This window comes from Eurosta solidaginis, chromosome 3, assembly GCF_040869045.1.
Source record: "Eurosta solidaginis isolate ZX-2024a chromosome 3, ASM4086904v1, whole genome shotgun sequence".
NCBI classification, from domain to species: Eukaryota; Metazoa; Arthropoda; class Insecta; order Diptera; family Tephritidae; genus Eurosta; species Eurosta solidaginis.
In genome coordinates, this window is record NC_090321.1 from 181,022,447 (window position 1) to 181,048,325 (window position 25,879).

Genomic DNA, 25,879 nt, shown 5'->3' on the forward strand with positions numbered 1-25,879 from the left:
AAAGCAAAGCTTGAAGGCAATTGTAGCCAATCATTGGCTTTTTGATTACTTTGAAAGCGGCAGCCACCAATATAAATTACAACAAACTGTAGCGAAAAATTTAGAAAAAAATATGGATTATGTTTAAAAAACGCCCAAAAGAATGATTTTAGCTTTTATTATCTGTTATTTACTTCTATTTTAGTTTTTATTGACAAAATAAAAAGGACGCCCCTGATTGTCGCTTCCCAAAAATAGAACTAGGTTTAATCTGGCTACAACGCCTTTCGTGATTGATTGTTCTGCTGCCCTGTCGCTCCGAAAACAACGACACTCATAAGAACATGTGTAAAAATAAGATAACAGATGTGGCGGCTACACCGCCGTCGTGAATATAATCAGCCCTATTGAGTTAACACTAATTTCAATTCCCTCAGGATCTAGATCACAATTCATTGAAACATTTTGTTTGAAACTAAGCGTATTTTTCGAATTTTTACATTCCCAAAATAAATTATGCCATGCGGGGTATCCGGTAAGTATTCAAAATCCTACATATCCGGTCATTTTTCAGCTTTTCGATTGTACATTCGGATACCGGTTATATATACATAATTAAATTGATATATGGAAGTTCAATAATGACTACAAAGTCTTGTTTCCTACACTATTGATTAGGTAAAGAACCTCAGTGCTCAGTCCAATTTTTACAACCCGTGCAATTCGACAGTTTTAAGAATTATGGTAATAACCCAAATCTGAAAATTTCCAATTTCGGCTTATATGGTAAAAATATTAGCTTGTAACCACTTAGTTAGTCCGTTTACTTGAGTTTTAAAAGCATATGGGTGGGGAGTGTTTCGATTGTCTTTAAAATAAAAAATTTTTCCGTGAAACACTCCAAAACAATTATATGTAAACTTTACTGAGTTCAAAACTGAGCGCAATATTTTTCATGCTAAATTTTGCTCAACAATTGTGCTCTACTATTTCAGTTCGTGTTCGTGTAGGAATATATGCTATATGGGAGCGAGTTTTAGAAACCTTGGGATAACTGGTAAGCACAATAGAATTTAATTAGGAAATTTTTCTGGTTGTACTATAGTAAAATATTACCTTGCAGATTTTTTAATGAAATAAAAAATCCCATTGAAGTTGGAAAATTTTTCGGATAGTTTCTTAATAAAGTAGATTCTCAGATTTAGGTGAGATAGATTTTTAGAATTTCAAACCAAATAACTTGGTGGGTGGGCTCGACCATTAACATCCATAAGATTTCAATATTTCGTATGAAAAATAACTTTCGAATTTGTATACAACTATTATATCTCTAAAGTTCTTTTATACTGGAACATAATTAAAACATTCCGTTAACTTGGAAATATAATAACCATTAATAATTTATTTGGAATCTCTTCAGTGCTACCTTTTCAGCCTTTCAGTTTTACCTTTTTAGCTTTAGATTTTCGATTGAAGAATATTTTGCAAACTTTTGCCTTTTAAGGAGAGCCTTAGGACAACCGCTTGGTTCATTAGTTACCACACCCGCTAATACAAATAAGAGTTTTTTGCGGTAACAGTCTAGAACAGGGGTCGACTGATAATACGCTACCAAAAATATAGAGAGAGGTGTCAAATGACACGTCTTTACATCAGTGTTAATTATCCGAAGACGGAAAATACAAATTTTAGCCCGTTCAAAAGATATTTAAGAAAAACAAAAATGGTCCAGGGTTCCTCCGAAACTGGGGTTAAGATCCATAGTATTTTTGCGCAGAACACCTTTAGGCGTCGGCGGCCTTCCGCCGCGCTTATAAAAAAATTTCCCGGGCCGGTCCACCAATGGAGTTGGATCAAAATTAAATCCGTACAAAATACTTTTTTTGAAAAAATTTCTTTCAGTGGACAACAACATTACAACAATCACATGAAAATTGCCAACTTCATGTGCAAATATCTGCGGACAGATACAACATTTTTCTTTTCCGCCTTCGAATTATTGTTGCCGAAGTCAATGCGCGTCTTTTTACACCTATCCCGATATTTTTGGACGCGTATTAGCATTCGACTCCTGTTCTAGACCTTTACAATTTTTGAAATTAAGATTTTCAAATTTTTATCAAATTGCCTTCCTTCGTCGTCGAAAAAGTTATTTAGTTAGTCTTACCAAGAAGTTCTAATTTTATCCAAGTTTTTTTTATAAATAAAATAGTAATCTTTTGGTGTGGCAGCTCTTCTTTTATGCCGTTATTTTGATGGTAGGAATTCTTGCAATAAATATTCTAACCATTTGTTTTCACCCACTTCACTGTTGGTTGTAAGATTAATGTTAAGAATAGAGTTTGAGTTCACACACTGCTTAATGCGAATATTTCAAAACTTGTCCAAATATAATAAAAAAGGCTGATGGCAAAACATATATTCAAAGAGACAATTCTGAATTACTTTATATATTTTCGTTTAGAGGCATTTGTTCTCCTATTCTTTCTTTTACGCATCTGGAACGAATAAAGAAAAACAAATTGGTCTGGCTACCTTATTCATGCCACTTTACAGCGAAAGAGAGTGAAAAAGATGACACTACTTAACTCTGAAAATTATGTACGGCTCTCAAAATTATTTGAGTGACTTTATGCTGGTTTATGTCTTCGATTAGTATTTGCACTTTGAGACTCAAATGAAAGAAGTCGTTAGATTTGAACATACACTGGACTGGACAAAATAATAGATGTAAACAGCTTTGATTCTCTATCATTACAAGATTTTGCAAATGAAAAAAAATGTGTGTGGTAATATTTATAACTTTAGTCACTTATACTAATTATATGAAAACATCTCTCATCTTCTCAAAAAATAATTTTAAAAAACTTTGCAGGAGCTTTATCCATTCCAATTGAACCGAGTCCTTCAAGTTGGGCACAATTAAGCTAAACACCATGCATGTTTCCGACTTCAAACTGAAAGCCTTTTCGAAACAAGTATTCGAAAGGAGAAAATATGAAACATGAAATGTAGGCTCGACGATGTTAAGTGTATAAACTTAAAAATCCTAACACATAGTAGTTCTGGAAGTGGGAAGATAATTATTGCGAAAAAACGTAAATCTTGGGCAAATAAATACAAAAAATGGTTTAAACGATTTGTAAACAGATATGTGCAAAATAGCCTCTTAATATAATGTCAGATAGACAAATGTAACTTGTGTGTTTGGTTTTAGTGAAATAAGTGCGGTCGGCTGTTGAAGTTCTCATATTCGTTTTTTGTAGTCATAAACAATCCTGTCACGCAAGGTAAAATGCAAAAAAAAAAAGATATGATAAAATGCTACATGCACCACATAGGGTTAATAATAAGAGTCCCTTACAAGAGAATGATATTTAACTGTCAATCACACTTTGTCAAATTCACTTTGAGTGTGATGAGACAAATTTTAAATTTAGATACATTCGTTTATTGGATACAAAAACTAAAATATTTAAACAGCAATATATCGGCACTCTGATGGTTGTGAGTGTACCCAGTCTGTAGCAGCAATAGCTGTGTTTTTTTTTCACGTCTATATACGTTTACGCTTAAATTTTATATGGACTGCTAAGCGACAAACTTTAAATACATCTCTGAAATTGGTACGCATAAAATTAGTACTACTAAATTTCAATGAGCATTATACTCAGATGTAACTGAAATATGTGTCCATGTTTCACATTCTGCACTAATTCCATATATTCTATGCGCGTCCACTATCTATCACAACTGATTCAGCTATATGTTATACACAGAAATACAACAGAGGGTTGTGTATCCGCTTTTCGGTACACACACCCTGTAGCCTGTAGCTGTAGCTAGTTGTTTAACCACTGCCGCTAGATGGGTCTCCTAAGCATTATCTAAGCGAGGATAGGCGTTTTTTTTCACGCGCAAACGAAACGTCGTATACGCGTGTAAAAAAAACACGGCTAATATAGAATTGTTACTGTTGGAGTTATAAAGCGTTAAAATGTTATTGCATATCTGATACATGGCAACTTTGCTGTGAACTTACTTACTTATTTATCGAATACTTAACTTATCGATATTTTTGTATCCTAACTTTTCTCTCTGTCTGCTAATAAGTTTCTGTAAAGCAGCACGCGCCATTTTATATCCTCTTTTATAAGTAATTAATTTAACTCTGAATAAGGTACCTTGCTTAGCAAATTGTTGCTCAAATAACTGGATTGGTAATCATTGCGTTTGGTTGGTTCTGTGAGAACCATTCTTCTACAGTTACATGTATAGATTTGAATCATTTTAAACAATTTTGAGGTTTAAAATCGTTTTTTAAATCGTGGGCAGATTTAAGAGTTCTCTTCTTCTAATGGCGTTTTCTTTTCTGAAAATACTGTCGCCCTGTTGGTTCTTCTCAGTTCTCTCGTGAATCGGCGTGTTTATTTAACAAAATATTTTCCTCTGAATAAGAAAAGGGGTCGCATTACCAACAAAACAAGAGCTATTCTGCATGACTTAGTTCAAAACTTAGAACCTAAGAGTGCAACATGAGGCAAACATTTTTTCAAGAAAAGAAAATGCCATAAGCAAAGTTAAAACTTGCACTGAGCGTTGAAAGAATGGTATAGAATGTGATATTTAAATTACCAGTTATTTTAAAGAGAAATTATAAACGATAAATAAATTCTTTTCTGATTCTTTTCTCATAATTTTAGCAAAACACATTTTTCGAACGGTTTATGTCTTTAATATAACTTTTTATTGGTTAAATTGACTTTATCACTAAACATATTATTCGTAGTAGGTATTCGATTTATTGTTGTTATTTTTGTTGAGTACTTATTGAAATGCATGAGTAATGAATAACGACAAAAATACAATCTTACAAGTTACATGTGGAATATCAACTTTTGGGATGTTTCAAGGAAATTTTTTTGTGGCATGCAAAATAAATTTAGCTACAAGTCTTAAATAAATACGAACTTGAATAAACTTATAATAACATTTAAACAAATAAGCATAATATGCGTAGAGTAAATTCTTGAATGAAATAACGAAGTTGAAAGTTAAATAAACATATTAGTATACAACAAGTACATAAACTGACGTACATTTAAAATTTTTATAATAAAAATCGATATTTAAAGATAGATAATACAACAGTGCAGTGAACTCACGATAACATTAACATTCTTTCATGTGAACATAGCCGAAAGCACTAGCTCTACTCACGATTATTATACCAGTTTTTGAGCAAAAGGGGCCTTTTCCTAAATAGGTCTTAAATCTTTTAGAATTACGATTTGGTTTGGTTATTAACTTCAATTGTCTGTTGGTTTTCCCGTTATTAGTATAATTTAATGTGTAGTAATAAAATTTAATAATTTGTATTAAATTATCACTAGACTAAGCATTGGACAAAACCAATTTTTTTAAGAGATCGATCCATTAGCAAAAAATAAATTTCCCGAAGTTAGTCTACAAAACATAGATTATGGTTTTCGAAATTTGACCAATCTTAATACATAAAATGTTTTATTTATTTAGCTTAAAAAATTAAAAAAGTAAAAATATAGTCTGCCTACTTTTCTTATTTGAACCAATCTGTCAAAACGCTAAAAAAAAGCTATTTCGAACATCTTGTCAGTCAGTTTTACAAATAAGATATCACACTTGTTTAATACACAGTGGACGTTTTCACAAACACAACTGTTGTTCAGTCGCTAAGTGATAACTTTCTAAATGCACCGTTGAGTATTTTGATCCACTCAACTGCTGGGATTTTACGTCAAATTGCTGGCCCGTGATCGAAACACATTTTTAAACCATAACGAGCGGTTTCAGCGAACAAAGTTTTTCTTGATACGTTGCAAACATTTTTCCATCAGTTGAATGATAGAAATTTTGTTTTATGGACGGCGGGTTGAGCCAACTTCCAAATGAAATAATTATGTATACTTAAATTCAAAGGCAAAGTGCTTCTTAAATTATTATTTACACTACACCATGATATAAGTAACGTTCCATTGAGTCATTGAGCTCTGTATCACGATCAAATCTCATTGGAAAGGTCAGGATCAGTACTATGAGAGTTGGCAGCACCCAAGGAATGTGTACACATAACATGGCGCAACGATACAAGGTGGCAGCATGGGACAGCTGATTTTAAGCTTTTTTTATTTGATTTGATACATCAAAATACAGCGCAGTACGATTTTGACATTTGTCCATCAAATTTACAAAAACAAAGTACATGAAATTTTTATTTATGTTTGTAGGTATGTCACCATGCTGCCACCTTGTATCGTTCCGCTATGACACATAATAGGGTGCCTGTAAATTTCAAATTCCCCGAATCGCTCCTTAAAATTTTACTTCAAATGTTAAAACAAATTATCAAACTAATAACTTGTATTATTAGTTCTGCTAATACGCTACTAAAAATATCGAGAGAGGTGTCAAACGACGCGTCTTAACATCAGCATTAATAATCCGAAGGCGGAAAGAAAAAATTTTAACTCGTTCAAAAGATATTAACGAAAACCCGAAAAATTACGCGCGGATCCCTCCATCCATAGTATTTTTGCGCAGAACACCTTTCTGCGTTGGCGGCCTTCGGCAGCGCTTATAAAAAATTACCCTGGGTGGGTACAACACCGGTTTAGAGGCCAAAACTATATCCGCGCAAAACACTTATGTTCACAATTTTTTTTGTGGGTATTACAACAATATAACAACCACATGAAAATCGCCAAATTCAACCGCAAAAATCTCCGGACAGAGATAAAATGTTTCTTTTCCGCCTTCGGATTATTGTTCTCGAGGCCAATACGCGTCTTTTGACACTTCTCGCGAAATTTTTAGTAGCGTATTAGCAGTCGACCCCTCAACTAGACTTTTACCTTTCTTTAAACCATGCCACAAATGCTATATATTTTCCATACAAAATTATATGGGATTTAGCACTTAAAAAAAGCTAGAGTATTAATGATTGACAAAGAGATCGGCAGTTAAAACACTTCCAAAAATATCGGTAGAGGTATCAAAAGAAATGCTTTGAGATAAATAACTTTCGTCCCAAGGCTGATATTAAACAATGGGGTTCAGTCACTGATCGTACAGTGTAATACGGGCCCTGGGCATACATTTTTCACATTCACTGTAGACGTCAGTGCAGCGAATAAAAACCCAAAGGCTTCGCTGGCTAGGTCATGTTATGCGCGAACGGGTGAAGACGCTCCGGCCAAAAAAGTATTTCAGTCGACACGCAGTTTGGAAGCAAAGGAAGGGGGAGACCGCCACTGGTGCTCAATTGGCGTCAGTTATTGCGAAACGGGGAAAGGCCTAACTTGTTCGGAAACGGCCAAAATCGATTAAACAGCCTAAAGGACAGATCTTGGGCTGAAAGGACAGATCTTCGAAAAAAAGCGATAACTTACACAGCTACACAGAAAAAGTTGGCAGATCTGGTAATGCGACAAAAGCACTTCTATGCATTTTTTGCGCTGTTGAGTTAAGTACGAATATGAAGATAATCTTATACATATTAGAGATAAACGCCGCCGCCGATTTAGGTCGTTTTTCGCACGCCGCCGCGGAATGTCAAAAATATCGGCGCGGCGGCGGCGGCGGCGGCGGCGTCCGGCGCGGTACTATATTTTCTACTAATTTAAGCCGGAGTCATTGGTGCCGTATGTCGTATCGCTGTATCCGTATCCCTAACGTAATCAGCTGTTTATCGTTACGACGGTAAACCAAAACCCAATTGGTTGGCTACGATACGGTTACGACCTTAGCGGCACCAATAATCGATTGCATTGATTCTCATAAGGTTGGTCGAATCAGCTGTTAAAAGGTTACCGATACGGTTACCGATAAAGCACCAATGTCTCCAGCTTTAAGACTGTTTAGGCCATTTATTGTTCATGTCGAAAATTGGTCGGATGTGGTCGAAAGTGTATCAACGGATGCGCATCGCTGCCAGTTATAAGAAACTAATTGCGAAATTCTATATCTGGTAACCTTGCCGTGCGCGGACGTGTTTTTGATCGCTCTTCGAATTGTTATTCTTTTTACTTTGTAAACAAGTTTTATCATTTATAAATATTTATTCATATAATAGAAAACAGTTTATAAGTTTAATTTGGTATTAAATCTTTACACAGTGCAATATACATAGTGGCTTTTTGTGCAATTTAAACATTCAGTCTGTGTGTTCATATATCATAGATTTTCACAAAAATTTGTGATAACTGCATACCTTTTTGTTGGTAGCTGCTATTAGCAAGTCATTGTGTGCCCTTTTTGCTTTGTGTTGTGTTCGCTGCTAGCTATACGCTGTCTTGCGATTTGCATCCAGTGCTCCAAAATAACTCTCGCCCATAATTTTTTAACAGCTGTTCAATTTATCCTATACTCATAGTTTCTTTTGCCTATTTTTCTTTTGGGTTTGTTTAACTTTGCAATTATGTTGGATTGCTGTGTCAAGAAGTGCACCAATCAAAAGAAAATTTCCCGTGGTGATACTTATGTTTGTTGTTGGCTCTGTGATAATATGGCTCATGTTATCTGTGCCGGTTTCTCTCACATAGGTGGTAGGGTGGTTGACCTAATATCCAGCAAAATTGGACTGAACTGGACATGTCATGACTGTCGTTCCGTAGAAAATGACATGCGAGCTTTTATGAGGCAAACTCAGAAAGAGTTCAACAACATTTTTATTGGGTTTCGTGACCTTAACGAAAGATTCAAAACGATGGAGGCTCACTTTAAAAAATTGAAAGTGATATCTGAATCCCCAAAACGTAAGAAATGTATGCCCAACAATAACTCCAACTTGTCTTCGAGTCAGGGGCAAAGCTGTCCTCCTACGAATGTCCCTTCAACCGCGTTGACTGATACGAACAGGCTTACCAAAGACGTTATGAACAATGCAGCTCAGGAATCTCCACAAAAATCTCCACAAGGTTGTGTCGAGACTTCCAGTGAGACGATCTCTGGCAAATTAAACGATGCACGAACTAATAGTGGTACCTTTGCGGCTGTTTGTTCTACGTCACCAATGTTGATTTCGCTGGACTCCCCAATTCATCCTACACCTCCACCGGTATCTTTAGCTCCAACAATAACAGTTACCGATACTGGGGTTGTTGCTAACGATACAAGTGTACCTGAAAAAAATAGTACGGGCTCGATAACAAACGCTATAACGGCCGCACCTTCCCAGCTCTCTGGTGCGCTATCCGCTACTCCTTTGCAGGTGGCTGCCGTGCCATCTCGTAGGGCTGTATTTGTGTCCCGACACATTCCCGGCACTTTGGAAACAGTCTTTTATTATACCCCTGCATAAAAAAGGTAGTAGGTCAAAAGTTGAAAACTACAGGGGTATTGCTAAACTTTCAGTCATTCCTAAACTCTTTGAACAGATTGTCACCAGTCAACTGCAATATCAGTGTTCTAGTCTTTTATCTGCATGCCAACACGGTTTTATTCGTCAAAGGTCAACCACTACAAATTTGCTTGTATTCACCTCTATAGTTATTGAAGGATTTTTAGCGAACAAGCAAACGGATGTCATCTACACGGACTTCAGCAAAGCATTTGATACCGTCAACCATGAGTTGCTTATTCATAAGCTTGATTTACTGGGCTTTCCGTTTCACCTATTAATGTGGCTGAAAAGCTATCTTTCTAACCGGACCCAAAAAGTCCTGTTCAAGTGCAATCTGTCGGAGTCGTTCGGAGTTTCCTCCGGCGTACCCCAGGGAAGTCATCTAGGCCCTTTGCTCTTTGCCCTTTTCATTAATGACTTGCCACAGACAATATTATATTCCCATACTATAATGTATGCGGATGATGTAAAACTTTGCTACACTTACTGTCCTACCGATTTGAGTTCCTTGGATCTTCTTCAGGCCGACTTGGACTCGTTCCAATGTTGGTGCACAACAAATTTACTAGCTTTAAATTGCTCTAAATGTAAGCATATGACATTTCACCGAGTGAAGCCAGCATTGAAATCTTATGTAATAGATGGTACGCCTTTGGAGCGTATATCTATTGCAAATGATCTAGGTGTCCTTTTTGATCCGAAATTGAATTTTAACATGCATATTTCATCTATAGCCAACAAAGCTTTGGGTTTACTTGGATTTGTTAAAAGATGGGCTAAAGAGTTCGATGATCCGTACCTCGCTAAGGTTCTTTACACATCGCTGGGTCGTCCAATACTCGAGTATTGCTCATGCGTTTGGTCCCCTGTTTCTCAAAAGCATATAAAGCGTCTTGAGTCAGTTCAAAAGCAATTTTTGATATTTGCATTGCGCGGCCTTAATTGGGACTCAAGTCTCCACCTTCCTCCATACAGAAGTAGACTTCTTCTTATTAACTTACCCACTCTGGAAAATCGGAGAATATTACTGGGGGTATTGTTCATCCATAAGCTCATTATTGGAGAAATGGATTCCGCGGACCTCCTCAGCCGATTGTTTTTTGCGGTTCCCCCTAGAGTATCCAGACACTACACTAAAAATAATCCTCTTCTTATCTGGTGCGCGCACTACAATGACTTGTATAGCTGCATCAGTCTTGAATGAACTTTTGCCACTATACGTAATGCAATACTTGCCTATATAATTTAAGAGATACAAGCTAATTTAATTTGCCGGCATTTTATTCCTTCGATAAAAAACGGGAACTATTTCGCTTAAGGATGGAGGAACATTTATCAACATGTATCATTAAGAAGGAACAAGACAGTACTGTGTTGATTGGAATCTGGTGCATTCCAACAACGTAAAAAACATGCTTTTTCATGAGTCACTGACCGGAATCGTATGCATTCCGGCGGTATAATCTTATGGGTCAGGCATCGAGCTGATTGGAATCCGGTGCATTCCAACAACACAGGTCATGTTACTTTTTTATGCCTTGTGATGGCGTATCCTCATTACACTACTCTTAGCACTGCCGGATTCCCATGACATGCTGATTGGAATCTTGATGCATTCCAACAGGGAGATTGGAATCCACTGCATTCCGATATCATGCTGAGCGGAATCTGATGCATTCCGCCAGTATAAGATTTCGGCATAAGATCTTATTTCTACTCATATTTCTTATTATTATTATATTTTGAAATTAAATAGTAATGTTCATTAATATTTCTTTGTTTGTAATATAACATTGTTGAAATCTCGATATATCTTAAATTTTATCTTTTGAGTTGTATATTTATATATCTTTTATATTATGCAGTCGACCATAGTTTGTCGTCGACTTTAAATAATAAATAAATAATAAATAAATAAATAAAAATTTAACTCTTTCTAAATTTTCAAAAGTTATTTAAAAAAACAGACACTTTCAATGCTAGCTTAACACGGACTTATTTAAACAAAACACTAAAAGAAGAGTTAGATTATAAATTTAGACATATTTTTCAAAGAATTAATAATGAACAATCAATTCAAATAAAATTACCCATGGCGAACATGTTTTCAAATTGTCCTCAAGTTGTTAAAAAACCAAATTACACAAAAAGGTGCCGATTTTTTTAAATTTTACATTGCGATTGGCTGAAAGAATAAGCGAAATCAGTGATGCCAAATCCTTTACTAGGTTCTAGGGGCATAATCACTCCTTTGAAATGATTCTTACCTCATACTTAAGTTGAGGATTTATGTATGTACGTATGAGAAGGGTTTGAAAAATCACTTGGGTTTACATTCAAACATCTGTTGTTCATTTGCGAAACTATACAATAGCGTCTGAAATGTTAATTTTGATTTTCACACTTCATCCTTCAACACCCAAGTCTCCCGCTTTGACATTTCCTAAAGTTGGTGGCCCTATCCAAAACTAGTCCCTTGGATGAAGCACATTGATTATAGCCTATCAACCAAGTTTAAATATCACCTACACGTTACGACTCCTTTTGCAAATGTGAATACGTAGGCACATATATTTACCTGGTGAGGCTTTGTCCTTCGCAAGAACACTCAAAGTGGTGAAGCAAAAGCTTTCCCAAGGCAGTCGAACTAATGACCATGTGTGCTACTACCCTAACGTAGTGGAGAATCGAACTAGTCTGAAAACTGAAGCTACGCGGTCATCCATAACGGGCTCTTATATCATATGGCCGGAAAACAGCAGTTAACATCTTTCAAGTTAAAATCGGTCGACTTTCAAAAAAAATATCGTTTTGATTTAACGAAGACTATTGAAATCAATGTTGTGAATACAAACTTCTGCAAACTTTGGTCTAAATTTTAAAAATTTTATGCAGGGTCCTTGTAAAATTTTAATTATGTAGATGCGCCGAGGATTATACGATTTTCACCCATTACGCAATGACATTCACTTAGACTGCTTATGATTTCGAGGGCGGCATCCTTGGCCGAATAGTCACTCCCTAACGTTTCAAGGTGTTTCTCTGGTGTAGCTCGGCAGCATAGCGCGACAAAAGCATCCGTTGCAAAGTCTTCGTAGCTGCACCTAGAGCTTCTAGGAAAGTGACGTCGACGAAGGTATCAGTTCGAAGTCGCAGTCCTATAGCTTCTGTGCTGGCATATGGTGTGAGGATCAGGAGGCGTGGTAGCGACTGGTGTTCGGGATTGCTACTGTTCGCACATCGGGAATTGTAGCTCTTAAAAACAGCCGAAAAAACTGGAGGCGCCCTGTGCCACGAGAGTCATGAGTATTAATAGACCATTAATAGCAACCGTAAGTCGCCTTATTAGTAGTTAACACTAGGTGAAACTACGCTTTGTACGAGATATACAGACAAAAGTGTGTATATTTTATGTATATCTATTTCTTTTATGAAGACGCAGCAGTACCAATTCCAAAGACCGGGGTTAGGTTCGAAGCCTCTCTGGAGTAAGTGAACGAGGGACAATCCCTCCGCAAGGAGCTGCGCCTGAACATTTTTGAACGGTGTGCGAGATCTTGAGGCAAAAACTACGGATCTTTCGAAATGGCCAACACGTTGATTTCCTTAAATACATACAAACAAAACATTTCGTAAATATTATTTTTTTAAATAGAAAAATCAAGCTTTTTAAAGTAAGAACACCGGCGTACGCCATCCCGCCGTCAACGCCGCCGCCGACGATAAAGTGATCGGCGTAAAGCTCTAATACATATGTAAACTAGGTCTAGTCCAGATACTCTTTAAAATCGTGTCAAACGTTGGTTATTCATACTGACTGACCCCTAGATCATATAATATGTTTGCCTTTACAACAACTGTCTGGCTGTAGGCATTTTATTTTATTTTCACAGCTATTTTTTTCGAATTGGAAAAACGCTTTCCTATGCCTTTTGCTTTCATAAATATCGATCAACTTATCAGGCTTGGCTTTAATTAGTTTAAATTATTAATCGCTCACTGTTCATGTGTATATCGATGCCTGAGTGGATAATAAACCTATCTTGGCTGCCAACTCGAAAAGCCACATCTTAGAACAATTTTAAAAAAGTCCTGATTGAGAATTTCTTTGAAGAATGGCTCAAAATTTCGGTTAAAGACGTCTTGGTCTTAGAAAATTTTAGATTTTTATTAAAATAGGGTGTTTTTCAAACAAATTGAAGCATAGGCTATTGTTCAGCAATTATCTAAGAAAGAGCATTTTCGAACCGGAAACCGAGATAGGTTAATGTTCCGCTCAACGTTAGATACCCTGCTAGACAGCTGTCAGTCATTTGAGGCATCATTTGACAGATATGGCTGATGGAAATTTACATCAGGGCGTAAAGCAAAGTTTCTATCAAGTTGTTAGAGGCGACATGACAAACCTTATGTAAACATTCTGTATACGTGTATGCATACACATAAATACCATGGTTTTCCATAGGAATAAAAGGAAAAATTTATGCGAGTGTATTAGTGATGTCAAAAATTCTGTGAATGTGTTGGAGTTTCCGTCAGCTCTGTCTAGCAGGTAAAAACTAATTTTCGGATTTTTTAAAAATTTCCGCTTTCTCAATTTATTAATTAATACATTTTATTGCTACTAAATGCAATTTGCTTTTGAAATTTTCTTATTTGAATGGACTTTCAATTACACTGAAAAAAAATATTGCAACAATTGTGTTTGTATTGCTTTTCTCTTGAATCAGTCTCCGAACTTTGTTGTTGTAACTTTGATTGTTATACCTAACTAAAAACCACAAAGTATTAAATAAAACTTAAAACTAAAAAAAAACAAGTACAATTGGGTAATTCCACCTCAAATCAATTATTGGCTGGAAGCGCTGTCAGCTGAAAGCTTAAGCTGCCCGTTTATGGTGATACTCCATACTCCCAGCGGAAGTTGCAGCGATTAAGGATGCGTTGGACATCTAACACCTACTCGAATAGCCAAGCGGTCCCTGTGGTCTACCCTCAATGGATGGTTCTCGAGTAAAACTTTTGGCGGACACTAACTCCTGCAGGTTGGCGAGATCCTTCTGACTGGCAGTGGATAACAGACGGTCTGCTGAAATTATTTGTTTCACCAAGTCTCATCTATCAATGACGAGTTGGGTTTAGATGGACACTGTCCAATGGAAGTCTATGCAGTAGTTTTTAATATCCTAAACAACTTACGCTTAATCGATTTGAGTTATGGAATAATCCGCACCTGTTACTAAAGATCACATAAGAACTCTATTCATAATCCCTCATATCCTCCATTGCAGTCCAGCAGACCTAAATCAAAATCATTTAAATATAATTGATCATCATAATTTATATCGAAACTATTATTGTTGGTTGTGGGACTAGCATCATTTGCATCCAATTGTGATGTGTCGGGTGGGACCAATAGCATCAAATCCAAATCTACATTAATATCATCGGTCAAGGCTTGTAATAGTTCGGGATTTGATATTTCCGATAAATCGGCATGCGTGAATTCTATGGCGCCATCCATGGTATTAGGATGACTTTCGGCAACAACATTTACATTACCACCATCATAATAGTAATAGTACTGATCACCATCAACAAATTTAACGTCAGTGGCAGCATTACATTCGCTGGCGACTACCCCCTCGCTTGTTACCACTTCCATAACTTCCATAAATTGTTCCACTGCACATTCTTTTGTCATAACTTTTTCCAGCTTTGTTTTAGATTCAACAACATCAACAGCAAGCGATGCTGCCGCCTTTGGCAACTTAGGCGTATTTGTATTTCGCTTATCAGCTGAATCCTTGTTATTCCATCCGAGTTTAGCACCAATCATATTCCCACCCGGTTTATGTGTGCGCATATGATATTTTAACTCAAAATTGAACATAAACATAGCCGAGCAGATAGCACATTTAAATTTACTCGTAATATCTTTGCCTGGCTCTTGTTCGTCCAACAGCTCGAGTTCCTTTGCGCGCCGTTGTTGACGTGCCTCTTGTACCGCATTGCGTTGTCGCAGGTATTTGAGTTTTTGATACTTGCTCGAAGTACTCGAATTTAAAAGTTTAGTTTGGGTGCCTGCATCCACACCGTTTTTTTGCTCGTCACGATGTACGCCATATTCGTGCTTAAGCAAATGAAAGCGTCGTTCGAAACATTTTCCTATGATTTAAAAGAGGTTATAAGTTGAGGAACTGCAGGAGGAGTTGGGAGGAAGCCTATTACTTCTTACCACAAAATTGACATAAATGTATTCGATATCGTCTATCCTTTGGTAAGACTTCCAAATCTGTATGCTGGCTTTTATTTTCGTTAGGTGATAGGTCTTGCTCGCCATTAGTCCTCTGGAGCGGTATATATTTGACTGGAAAAAGGATTTTCATTATGATATTGGTAGTGATTGCTATAGTAATAATAATGTTGAAAGTTATGTGATACTGAAAGTGATGGTGACAGTGATAGTAATGTCGATTTTTATAGTGATAGAGATAGGAGGACTTTTATATTGTACTTGCAGGCCAAGTATTTCAGACTAATAACATATTAGTTATTATTTTTTATATCATTCCACCTCCATATTCCCATCTTCACTTACCCATCAATCGGCGATCCACAAGTACCTTGTGCTCTTTAGCCAAATGTTCCAAAATACTTTCGCGCGTTGAACTTTTAAAGGTGCAAATGGTACACTGACAAAAAACTGCAAAAAAACTTGATTAGTTAAGTTAACAAGTAAAAGCAACAACAATGACACACCTTTGTGAGATTTTCGGTGTTGTTGCAAGGCATCATAATTGACAAAATATTCATCACATAAATGGCAGTTATACATCGCATTTTCTGATGCTGCTGCTCCTTTTACTGTTTAATAGTCGCATATCATGGAACAATTTAAAATATATTTAATTTTAATATTTATGATAAGTAATAAATGAATGTGTTATTTCGGGATATGAACTTGCATTGTGTACTCAATGTAATCTACTACGAGTCTATAAGAATGGTAAGCAGATTGTTGCGAAAAGTCGCGTTGGCAACCCATTTCGCCTTTTACTTTCATCCTCTATCCGTCTTATTCGCCAATTTATACTCGCTAATTTACATCTGTAATATTATACTAAATTTAGTTCTTTTCCATTTTGATTGTTAACGAAAGCGCATGGGCGCAGTAGAAATACAAAGTGTAAGTAAATTTCTTGATGAATCCTAATGAATTGTATATCTGATAGACTTAAATAAAGTTTTCAGCATTTCGTTATCTTGCAAACAAGTTGCGAAGTCTTTTATTTCTGCTGGATTCGAAGCTTAAGAAAACGCTACCGCTGCGCCGCGCTGCCTACGTTAATATTCTGAAAAACTTTACATTATTGGAAGTAGCTAGCATACAACAAAGCCATACAAATGGAGAACGTTCCAACGACCACATCGCCCGCGCAGAGTGGAAACCAGCAGGAATTTCCCGCAGATGAGGCTGACAAATTCGACCATGCCGCCAGCGTAGGTATTACCACACCCACCACCGGCACCGCGCCTAATCGTCACGCATCTACGCCCGTCCAACAATCCGCTCAAACGGGTAACACGCTTTCTTCCTTGTACGGCTCGTCGCCGCTTTATACATTCACTGGTTCTCACACTATGGAACAAACAGGTATACTTGCACCGTCCAGCATGCACAATGTTCCCCCTAACCTCAATAGTGTGTTGACATTTCCTTATGCCACTTCTTCATCTGGTACCATGCCAACCATGCTGCCCAACCTAACCTCAAATTCGACGTTTTGCAATGTAGCACCATTTACTCAGCAATTTACCTCGTACGCTTCCATGTACCCCCCATTTACTTCTACTGGCGCAGCAGGATTTTCGTACCAGAATTATATGCCGAATCAAACTACGCAATTCGGAGTGCAGTCAAATACTATTCCTCCATACAGCTGTGCAGTGTCTAGCACAGCCGAAGTTAATTTAACAGCTATGCACGTAGCAAGTCGTCAAGTGCTCACGAAACATTTGCCAATGTTTTCAGGTCGACCTGAAGACTGGCCATTATTTATTACCAACTACGAGCAATCAACAATTCGGTGCGGATTCAGCGATCAGGAAAACCTCATCAGACTGCAAAAGTGCCTTAAGGGACCAGCTTTAGAAGCAGTTCGTGGGAGACTGATGGTTCCGTCAACTGTTGGGTTAGCAATCAGCACCCTCCGTATGTTATATGGCAGACCAGATGTCATCCATCAGGCAATGCAGCGTAAACTGAGAGAGGAGCCAGCGGTCCAGCCGAATAAATTAGAAACACTCGTATCATTTTCTTTAGCCGTGCAAAATTATTGCTCTACGATGCAAGCAATCGGTTTAACAAATTATTTAAACGACCCAGTTCTACTCAATGAGTTAGTCTCTAAGTTGCCATGCAGTCAAAGATTGAGTTGGGGCAGCGATGCATGTCGCTGAATCGCGTTGATATTGCCGCCTTTGATGAGTGGCTTTTCAGTCTCGCCATATGTGCAAACCAAGTGACGTCTCTGCAGCCGTTATCGCCAGCGTCTGTGCAAACCAACAGCGAAACGAAAAGGGGCAGTCGCGAATCACATAAGGCAAGAATAATGATACACGAAGTTACGTCAAGTGACAAGACAAATAGCTGTGTAAAATGTAGTGACAGTCATAAGCTTGCCGATTGTTGTGAATTCATTGCGCTCTCTCCAAGTAATAGGTGGAAATTAATACGTGAAAAGAGATTATGTCTGCGCTGCTTCAAACCACACTTCATTCGGCGGTGCTCTTCTAAAAGATGCTGCGGTGTGGACGGCTGTAAAATGGCTCATCACCCTCTACTACACACTACAACTTCGGAAGCGGTTGAAAAGCGAGAGCAAACAACGTTATACCACCAGCCTAGTAATACAGCTGAGAAAGAACAACAAAAACACTTTTCAGGTATGTGGAAGTTACTCTGTATAGTAAAACGAAATCAATAAATACGTTTGCGTTGATCGACGAGGGGGCATCGTGTACGTTGATTGAGAGTCAACTAGCAGAAGATCTCAATTTGGAAGGGCCAACTGGTTCATTATGTTTGCGCTGGACTAACCAAATCACTCAAAGCGAAGTAGACTCAAAATTTGGAAACCTTGATATTTCCCCCATTGATAAACCCTCTCAAAAGTATACACTTTCAAATGTTCGTACCATCGTAAATCTTGGGCTTCCTTTGCAGTCACTTCACAAAGACGCGATTACTAATCACGCACATTTTAAGGGTTTGCCTATTCGACCATATGAAGCATCTAGGGCACGAATTTTAATAGGTCTAGATAACGTGAAAATTGGGGTCCCTATGGAAATAAAAGAAAATACTGAGTCACATCTTATCGCTGCAAGGTGCCGTCTAGGTTGGAGCGTATACGGACGCGATGCAAATAGCTCCACCAAACATTCATTGCTTCATATTTGCGAGTGCAGTGCATCTGTAGAAAGCCGCATGGACCAGGAGATGAAATCATATTTTTCAATCGAATCAATAGGAGTGTACGCGCCAACGAAGCCTCTCATCTCTGATGACGATGAGCGCGCTCTTCAAATTATGAAAACGACTACACGTTTTCTTGATACGGAAAAAAGATGGGAAACGGGACTGCTTTGGAAATACGATGTTTTTCAACTTCCAGACTCCCTTCCTATGGCAATCAGGCGTCTTTCATGCCTGGAGAGCAAAATGAGGAGGGATGTGTAACTAAACCGTTTTTTAGTTGATAAAATAAAAGATTACGAACAAAAGGGGTAAAAAAGCTAGCCAAAAATGAGATAAGGGATAGCGCTAGGTCATGGTATCTACCCATTTTTACTGTTTTAAATATTAACAAAAATAAAATGAGATTGGTTTGGGATGCTGCGGCAAAGGTGAAGGGCATAGGGCTCAACGACATGTTACTTAAGGGACCAGATCTATTAAAATCTTTGATGGGAATACTTCTACGCTTCCGCGAACGGCCTTTCGCGGTCTGCGGAGACATACGCGAAATGTTCCATCAAATCAAGGTCGTAGCAGAAGACCTAGATGCGCAAAAATTCCTGTGGCGGAATGGCGATCAATCTCGCGACTACGACGTATACGTGATGAACGTGATGACGTTCGGTGCTTCGTGTTCTCCGTCTTTAGCAAATTATGTAAAAAACCGCAACGCTGAACGATTCTCTGACAAACACCCTGAAGCCGTTCAGGCTATTATCGAAAATACTTTCGTCGATGACTGGCTTCAGAGCGCTGATTCTGAAAACGCCTTAGCTTCCCTCGCAACTACCGTTCGTTGGATTCATCAAGAGGGCGGTTTCGAAATGAGAAATTGGATATCCAACTCAAGTCGAGTAATGTCGGCACTCGGTGCTAGTCGTACCGCACGTAATAAATGCTTTGATGAACCAGAAGCCGTAATAGAGAAAGTACTTGGGATGTTCTGGTTGCCAAATTCAGATGAACTGGCATTTTTTGAACGATTTTCGGAGGAAACCTTTGATCCTAACGCGATCGTATCGAAGCGTCAAATTCTGCGCACCATAATGACGATTTTCGATCCACTCGGTCTACTTGGCTTCGTTATCATTCAAGCAAAGATTATTTTACAAGACGTGTGGCGCTCTGGAGTTAGCTGGGACGATCCAATAAAAGAAGATGAACGTCACTGCTGGTTACAATGGGTGAAACGTATTCGATCGATAAATGATATACGAATTCCCCGCTGCCTCTCGGTTGGTAAAACCAAGAAAATACAACTCCATGTATTCGTAGACGCTAGTTTGAAAGCCTACGCAGCACTTGCCTATATACGTTCGGAAGCAGATAACCAGATATGCTGCACTCTCGTTGCATCGAAAACTCGCGTCGCGCCATTGAAACCAATTTCCGTGCCAAGGCTTGAGGTATTAGCTGCGGTTTTAGGGTTACGACTAGGTAACTTCTTAGAATCAGAATTGTCCATCAAAGTAAACCGCCGATTTTTCTGGTCTGATTCCAAGAACGTTTTGTTTTGGCTGCGCTCCGACACCAGGAAGTTTAATCAATTCGTCGCGTTGAGGGTAGGAGAAATTCTTGAAGGCTCCAACATCAAGGAATGGAGGTGGTTGCCATCTCGGGAAAATATCGCGGACGAAGGAACTAAATGGAACGATAACCGTGACTTCGATGACAACCAGCGTTGGTTCAGCGGACCTAAGTTTTTACTCGAGGATGAGCTGTATTGGCCTGAAACGATAATTTCAAATGACGATGGTGACATGATAGACGCGTTGCACCACGCCGTTTCTGAGAATATTATACCATTTCAGATATCCGCAATTACGCCAGACGTAAGAAGATTTAGTTCTTGGCAGAAACTACGCACCACTCAGCGCTTTGTATTACGATTCATTCGTTTAGTTACAAAGGGTAAGCAATGCTCGCAAGCGGTGAAGAAGCTTATCGAGATGGACGACCTGGTCACAGCTGAGCTCGCATTGATGCTTAAATGTCAGAGAGATGTTTATGGTGAAGAAATCAGCCAGCTGAATAAGGATGGGCGAGTCACTAGAAGATCTCCCCTCTTCAAACTCTGTGCGTACCTCGATATGAAGGGTTTACTCCGCGTAAAGGGAAGAATCGACGCTGTGAATGGGATCGAGATAGACTCGAAGCGACCTATTATTATCCCGCGAAATCACGACGTGACGCGACTAATTGTAAATTATTATCATCAGAAATTTCATCACCATTTCAACGATATCGTTGTAAATGAAATAAGGCAAAAGTTCTGTATATCTGCGTTGAGAAGATTGGTAAAAGAATGCGCGGCCAAATGTCAAACGTGTCGCAATCGCAAAGCTAGACCGCAACCTCCTCAGATGGGCGATCTGCCCATTGAACGCCTATCATCATTTACCAGACCCTTTACATTTACCGGTGTGGACTATTTTGGACCCATTGATGTGGCCGTTGGACGCAGGAGCGAAAAGCGCTGGTGCGCCTTATTTACATGTCTTACCACTCGAGCAGTTCACATCGAAATTTCGCCGTCTTTATCTACCGAGTCGTTCCTCTTAATCTTTAAACAATTTGTGAGCCGCCGCGGCGTACCTAAGCGAATTCTCTCGGATAACGGAACTAATTTTAGGGGTGCTAGCAAGCTTATCCTGACTGAAATCGACAAGTTATCATCTGAGGATTTAGAGAGAAAGTATCCTGAAATCGAGTGGGTATTTATACCGCCAGCTTCGCCGCATATGGGAGGTGCATGGGAGCGCATGATACGTTCAACGAAGTCGATATTGATGGACCTTCTTCCGGGGGCGAGTTTGCGTGAGGAGGTACTACGGGCAGTGTTAGCCGACGTCGAGAATATACTCAATTCGCGACCATTAACTTATGTTCCGATCGAATCCGCCGAACACGAAGCTCTTACACCGAACCACTTCCTTATCGGTTGTTCCAGCGGAATTCGTGAGGCAAAGAACTTCGACGACTCCGGATCTTCGCTTCGTAGAAATTATCGAATATCCTGTCAGCTGGCCGATCAATTTTGGAAGCGCTGGGTTCGGGAATACCTGCCATGCCTTACAAGACGGTCAAAATGGTTTCAGCCACTATATCAACATTCAAGTTGATATTTTAAAAAACTTTTATTTTGATTTTAAATATAAAAATCTATTTTTGTTTATTTTTGAGTTTAGATATTTTCCAACTAATTAGAATTTTCTTTTTTTGAAGTTATTCAAAATTTTAAGTTAACACGAAAACTCAATTAAAATTATTTTAAAAATTAAAGTAAAGAGTACAAAGTAGTTAACACTATATTTACTCCCCCTCCAAGAAAATTTGAAACAAACAAATTATTAATTAATATTAAATGTAACCTTTTTTTGTTTTTTGTTGTTTAATGTATTTGTATTTAAATTAGTGTTAATAAGTATGTTTGCTGGTTTAAGTAAATCAATTGAAATATTTTTAATAGTATTATTGTATTGAATTGTAAATGTTTTATGTTTCTTAGATATAACTTTAAAAGGTCCTTCATAAGGTGATTCTAAATTAGATTTACGAAGAACTTTAACAAAAACATACTCACAATTTTCTAATTGTTTAGGAACGAAAACATTTTCTTTGTTATGATGAAAAACTTTAGAACGAACAAGCGAAAAATATTCTCTTATTTTATGAAGAGCGTTATTAGAAAAATCATGTTCTTTATTACTATTTGAAATAATTAATTCACCAGGTATTCTAAGTGTTTGGCCATAAACAAGCTCAGCAGATGAACATTTTAAATCTTCTTTAATAGAAGTTCGTAAACCAAGTAGAATGAATGGTAAAATGTCAGACCAATGAACCGAGTCGTTTGATGCTATAATTGCTGCTTTTAAAGTTCGATGAAATCTCTCTATCATGCCATTTGCTTGGGGATGGTAAGGAGATGTATGAATTTTATGAGAACCTAAAAGTTTAGTTAATTCCGTAAAAAATTTTGAGGTGAATTGTGAACCTTGATCTACTGTAATATTTAATGGTATACCAAATCGTGGTATATAATTTTGAATAAAAGTTTTACTATAGTATTTGTTGAAATATCTTTAAGCGGATAAGCTTCAGGCCAACGTGAAAATCTGTCAATAATTGTTAAAATATAACAATTTCCATTTGAAACTGGAAGAGGTCCAACAATATCCATATGAATATGTTCAAAACGGCCTGATGGTATTTGAATTTTTTGGATAGGAGATTTAGTATGTCTTGAAATTTTGGATTTTTGACAATTGATGCAAGATGAAGTCCAATCGTTAATCTCTTTACGCATGTTAGGCCAATAATATTTATTTTGAATTCATTTTCTAGTTGTTCTTATACTTGGATGAGATAATGAGTGAATTTTGTCAAATATAATTCTTCTCATAGAATGTGGAACATAAGGTCGAAAAGGTTGTAGAGAAACATCACACCATATGTTTAAATTAATAATTGGAAAATGAATTTCTTTTAAATTATTTTTAGAATTTGGATCAGAAATGGTTTTTTGTAAAAATGTATCAGTTTGCTGTTCTTTATATAAAGTTTCTAAATTTATATCTTGAGTTGAAATTGCATTTATTTCTGGAATACGGGAAAGTGTGTCGGCAACTATGTTGTCTTTTCCACGTATATATTGAATATCATTTGTAAATAGAGCAATATATTCAAGATGACGTAGTTGACGAGGAGATCTATCTACTTTAGAATTTAGAACATGAATTAAAGGTTTATGATCAGTATAAATTGTAAAAGTTCTACCTTCAAGAAAATGTTTAAAATGTTTAATTGAATTATAAATTGCCAAAAGTTCACGATCAAATGTTGAATATTTAGTTTCTGTTGTAGTTAGTTTTCTTGAAAAATAAGCTAAGGGTTCTAGTATATTATTGCTAGTTTGTTGAAGAACTGCTCCAATAGCAACATTTGATGCATCTACTGCTAATGATAAAGTACCATTTTTGTCGAAATGTGTAAGTAAAGTATTTTTAGCAAAAAGTTTTTTAACATTTTCGAAAGCTGTTGTGGTTTCATTTGTCCAATTTAATTGTTTGAGTTTGTTTTTAATTGCATGTGTTAACATTTCATGCAGAGGACTAAGTTCTGTTGCTAACATTTTAATATATCTGTGATAGTAATTTATCATACCTAAAAATTTTTGTAATTTATTTATAGAAATTGGTTTTTCAAAATTTGTTATGATTTCAATTCTATCTAAAGATGGTTTAATACCTTCGCCTGAAATTTCGTAACTTAAAAAATTTAATTTATTTACACCGAGAGTACATTTTGAAGGTTTGATATTTAAATTATATTCTTCAAGTCTTTTGAAAACTGATTTTAAATGATTTATATGTTGATCTTCATTATCACTGGCAATAAGAATGTCATCAATGTATGTAAATACAAAATCGAAATCAGAAAATACTTCATTAATAAAGCGTTGGAAAGTTTGAGCACTGTTTCGTAAACCGAAAGGCATTCTTACGAATTCAAACATTCCAAAAGGGGTAGTTATTCCAGTTTTATGAATGTCTTCTTCTGCCATTGGAATTTGGTGGTAAGCACGCACAAGATCAATTTTGGAAAAAAATTGTTTGTTTTTTAAATCAATTGTTAAATCGTGAATATGTGGTAAAGGATACCGATCTGGTGTAGTAATAAAATTAAGTCTTCGATAGTCTCCGCAAGGTCTCCAATCATTTGGTTCTTTTTTAGGAACGAGATGAAGTGGAGATGCAATAGGAGAATTTGAGGGTCTGCATATACCCGTTTTAACTAAAAATTCAAATTCAGCTTTAGCAATTTTAAGTTTGATTGGATCAAGACGTCTGGGTTTCGAAAATGGTAAAATACCTTTTGTTTCTATCCTGTGAACCGTATGGTGTTTAACTTTTTTAGTATAATCTGGTTCACAGGTAATAGATGGAAATTCATTAAGTAATTTTGAAAACTTATTTTCGACAATAGGAATTTTGAGTGAGAAAATATCAGAAAATCCAGAAGATCCAGTAACTTTAATTTTTGTAGTAGAATCCATTATTTCTTTATTTTTAATATTGCCAATAATTCCGAATTTTTCTAAAAAGTTTGCTCCTAAAATTGGTGTATCAATATTCGCAATAATGAATGGAAATTCAAAATCTCTTCTTAAACCTAAATCAATTTTAAGTAGTTTTGTACCGAAAGTTTCAATTGAAGAACCGTTTGCTGCGGTCAAAGTAAGATCCGAATTTCTTTTATAAATTTTAAATTTAGAAAAAGGAATAACTGATACAACTGCACCTGTATCGATAAGAAAATTAAGTTTATTGAATTTATCAAATATGAATAGGCGACGAGTAGGTTTAATAATAGTTCCATTATCCGTCACCGTCATAATGGATCGTTTCAGTTTAAATTTTGTTCGGAATTTGAATTGTGATTTTGATTAAAATTGCATGGGGGTATACATTTAAGAGCGTTATTCTTAAATTTTTTGTGATACCAACAAATATTTGTTTGTGAAGTAAAATTACGATTGTTTGAAAAATTTCTTGATTTTGAAAAATTTCGAGATTTAAATCTATTTCTATCTTTAGATCTTGAACGGATTTGTAATTGATTAATATCATTAGCAATTTTATTTAAATTTTGAAAAATAGCCGTGGTTAATTCAGTTAAATTTTTAACGCATTGTTCTAAAATATTATTATTTATACTTGAGACTACAGGAGATTTGGAAGAATGACGTTTGTTGATTAAATCAAAAAGTTTGTCAGCTAAAATAATTACTTCATCTTTATTTTGATTGTTACTAGAAGTTAAATGGATTTGTATTTCTTGTGGCAATTTACGAATCCATAATTTGAAAAGTAATTCTTGACTTACAATGGAGTCAGTACTTATAAGTGATTTCATAAATCTGAATAATTCAGATGGTGAACGATCACCAAGTTCAGTTTTTGAAAATAATTGTTCTAATCGTTTTTCTTTGCTAA

General features: G+C 36.7%; 1 protein-coding gene across 2 annotated transcripts in view; it reads right to left on the bottom strand.

Annotated features, from left to right (window-relative positions):
- Positions 1-4,791: 4,791 nt before the first annotated feature.
- The window catches only part of LOC137244704 (uncharacterized), a 65,163-nt gene continuing 44,075 nt past the window's right edge, over positions 4,792-25,879 (bottom strand). Inside the window, exons 5-9 of one of the 2 annotated variants that reach the window (XR_010951166.1) lie at positions 16,121-16,225; positions 15,960-16,064; positions 15,597-15,728; positions 14,198-15,526; positions 4,792-14,129 (exon numbers count right to left, since the gene is read on the bottom strand). Coding sequence is in view for 1 of the 2 variants with exons in the window: in XM_067774113.1 (XP_067630214.1) it covers positions 14,622-15,526; positions 15,597-15,728; positions 15,960-16,064; positions 16,121-16,225 (1,247 nt within the window). In the remaining variant the exon portion in view is untranslated. Of the gene's footprint in view, positions 15,527-15,596; positions 15,729-15,959; positions 16,065-16,120; positions 16,226-25,879 lie in introns of both variants that reach the window. The other variant, XM_067774113.1, reaches the window with a different exon arrangement.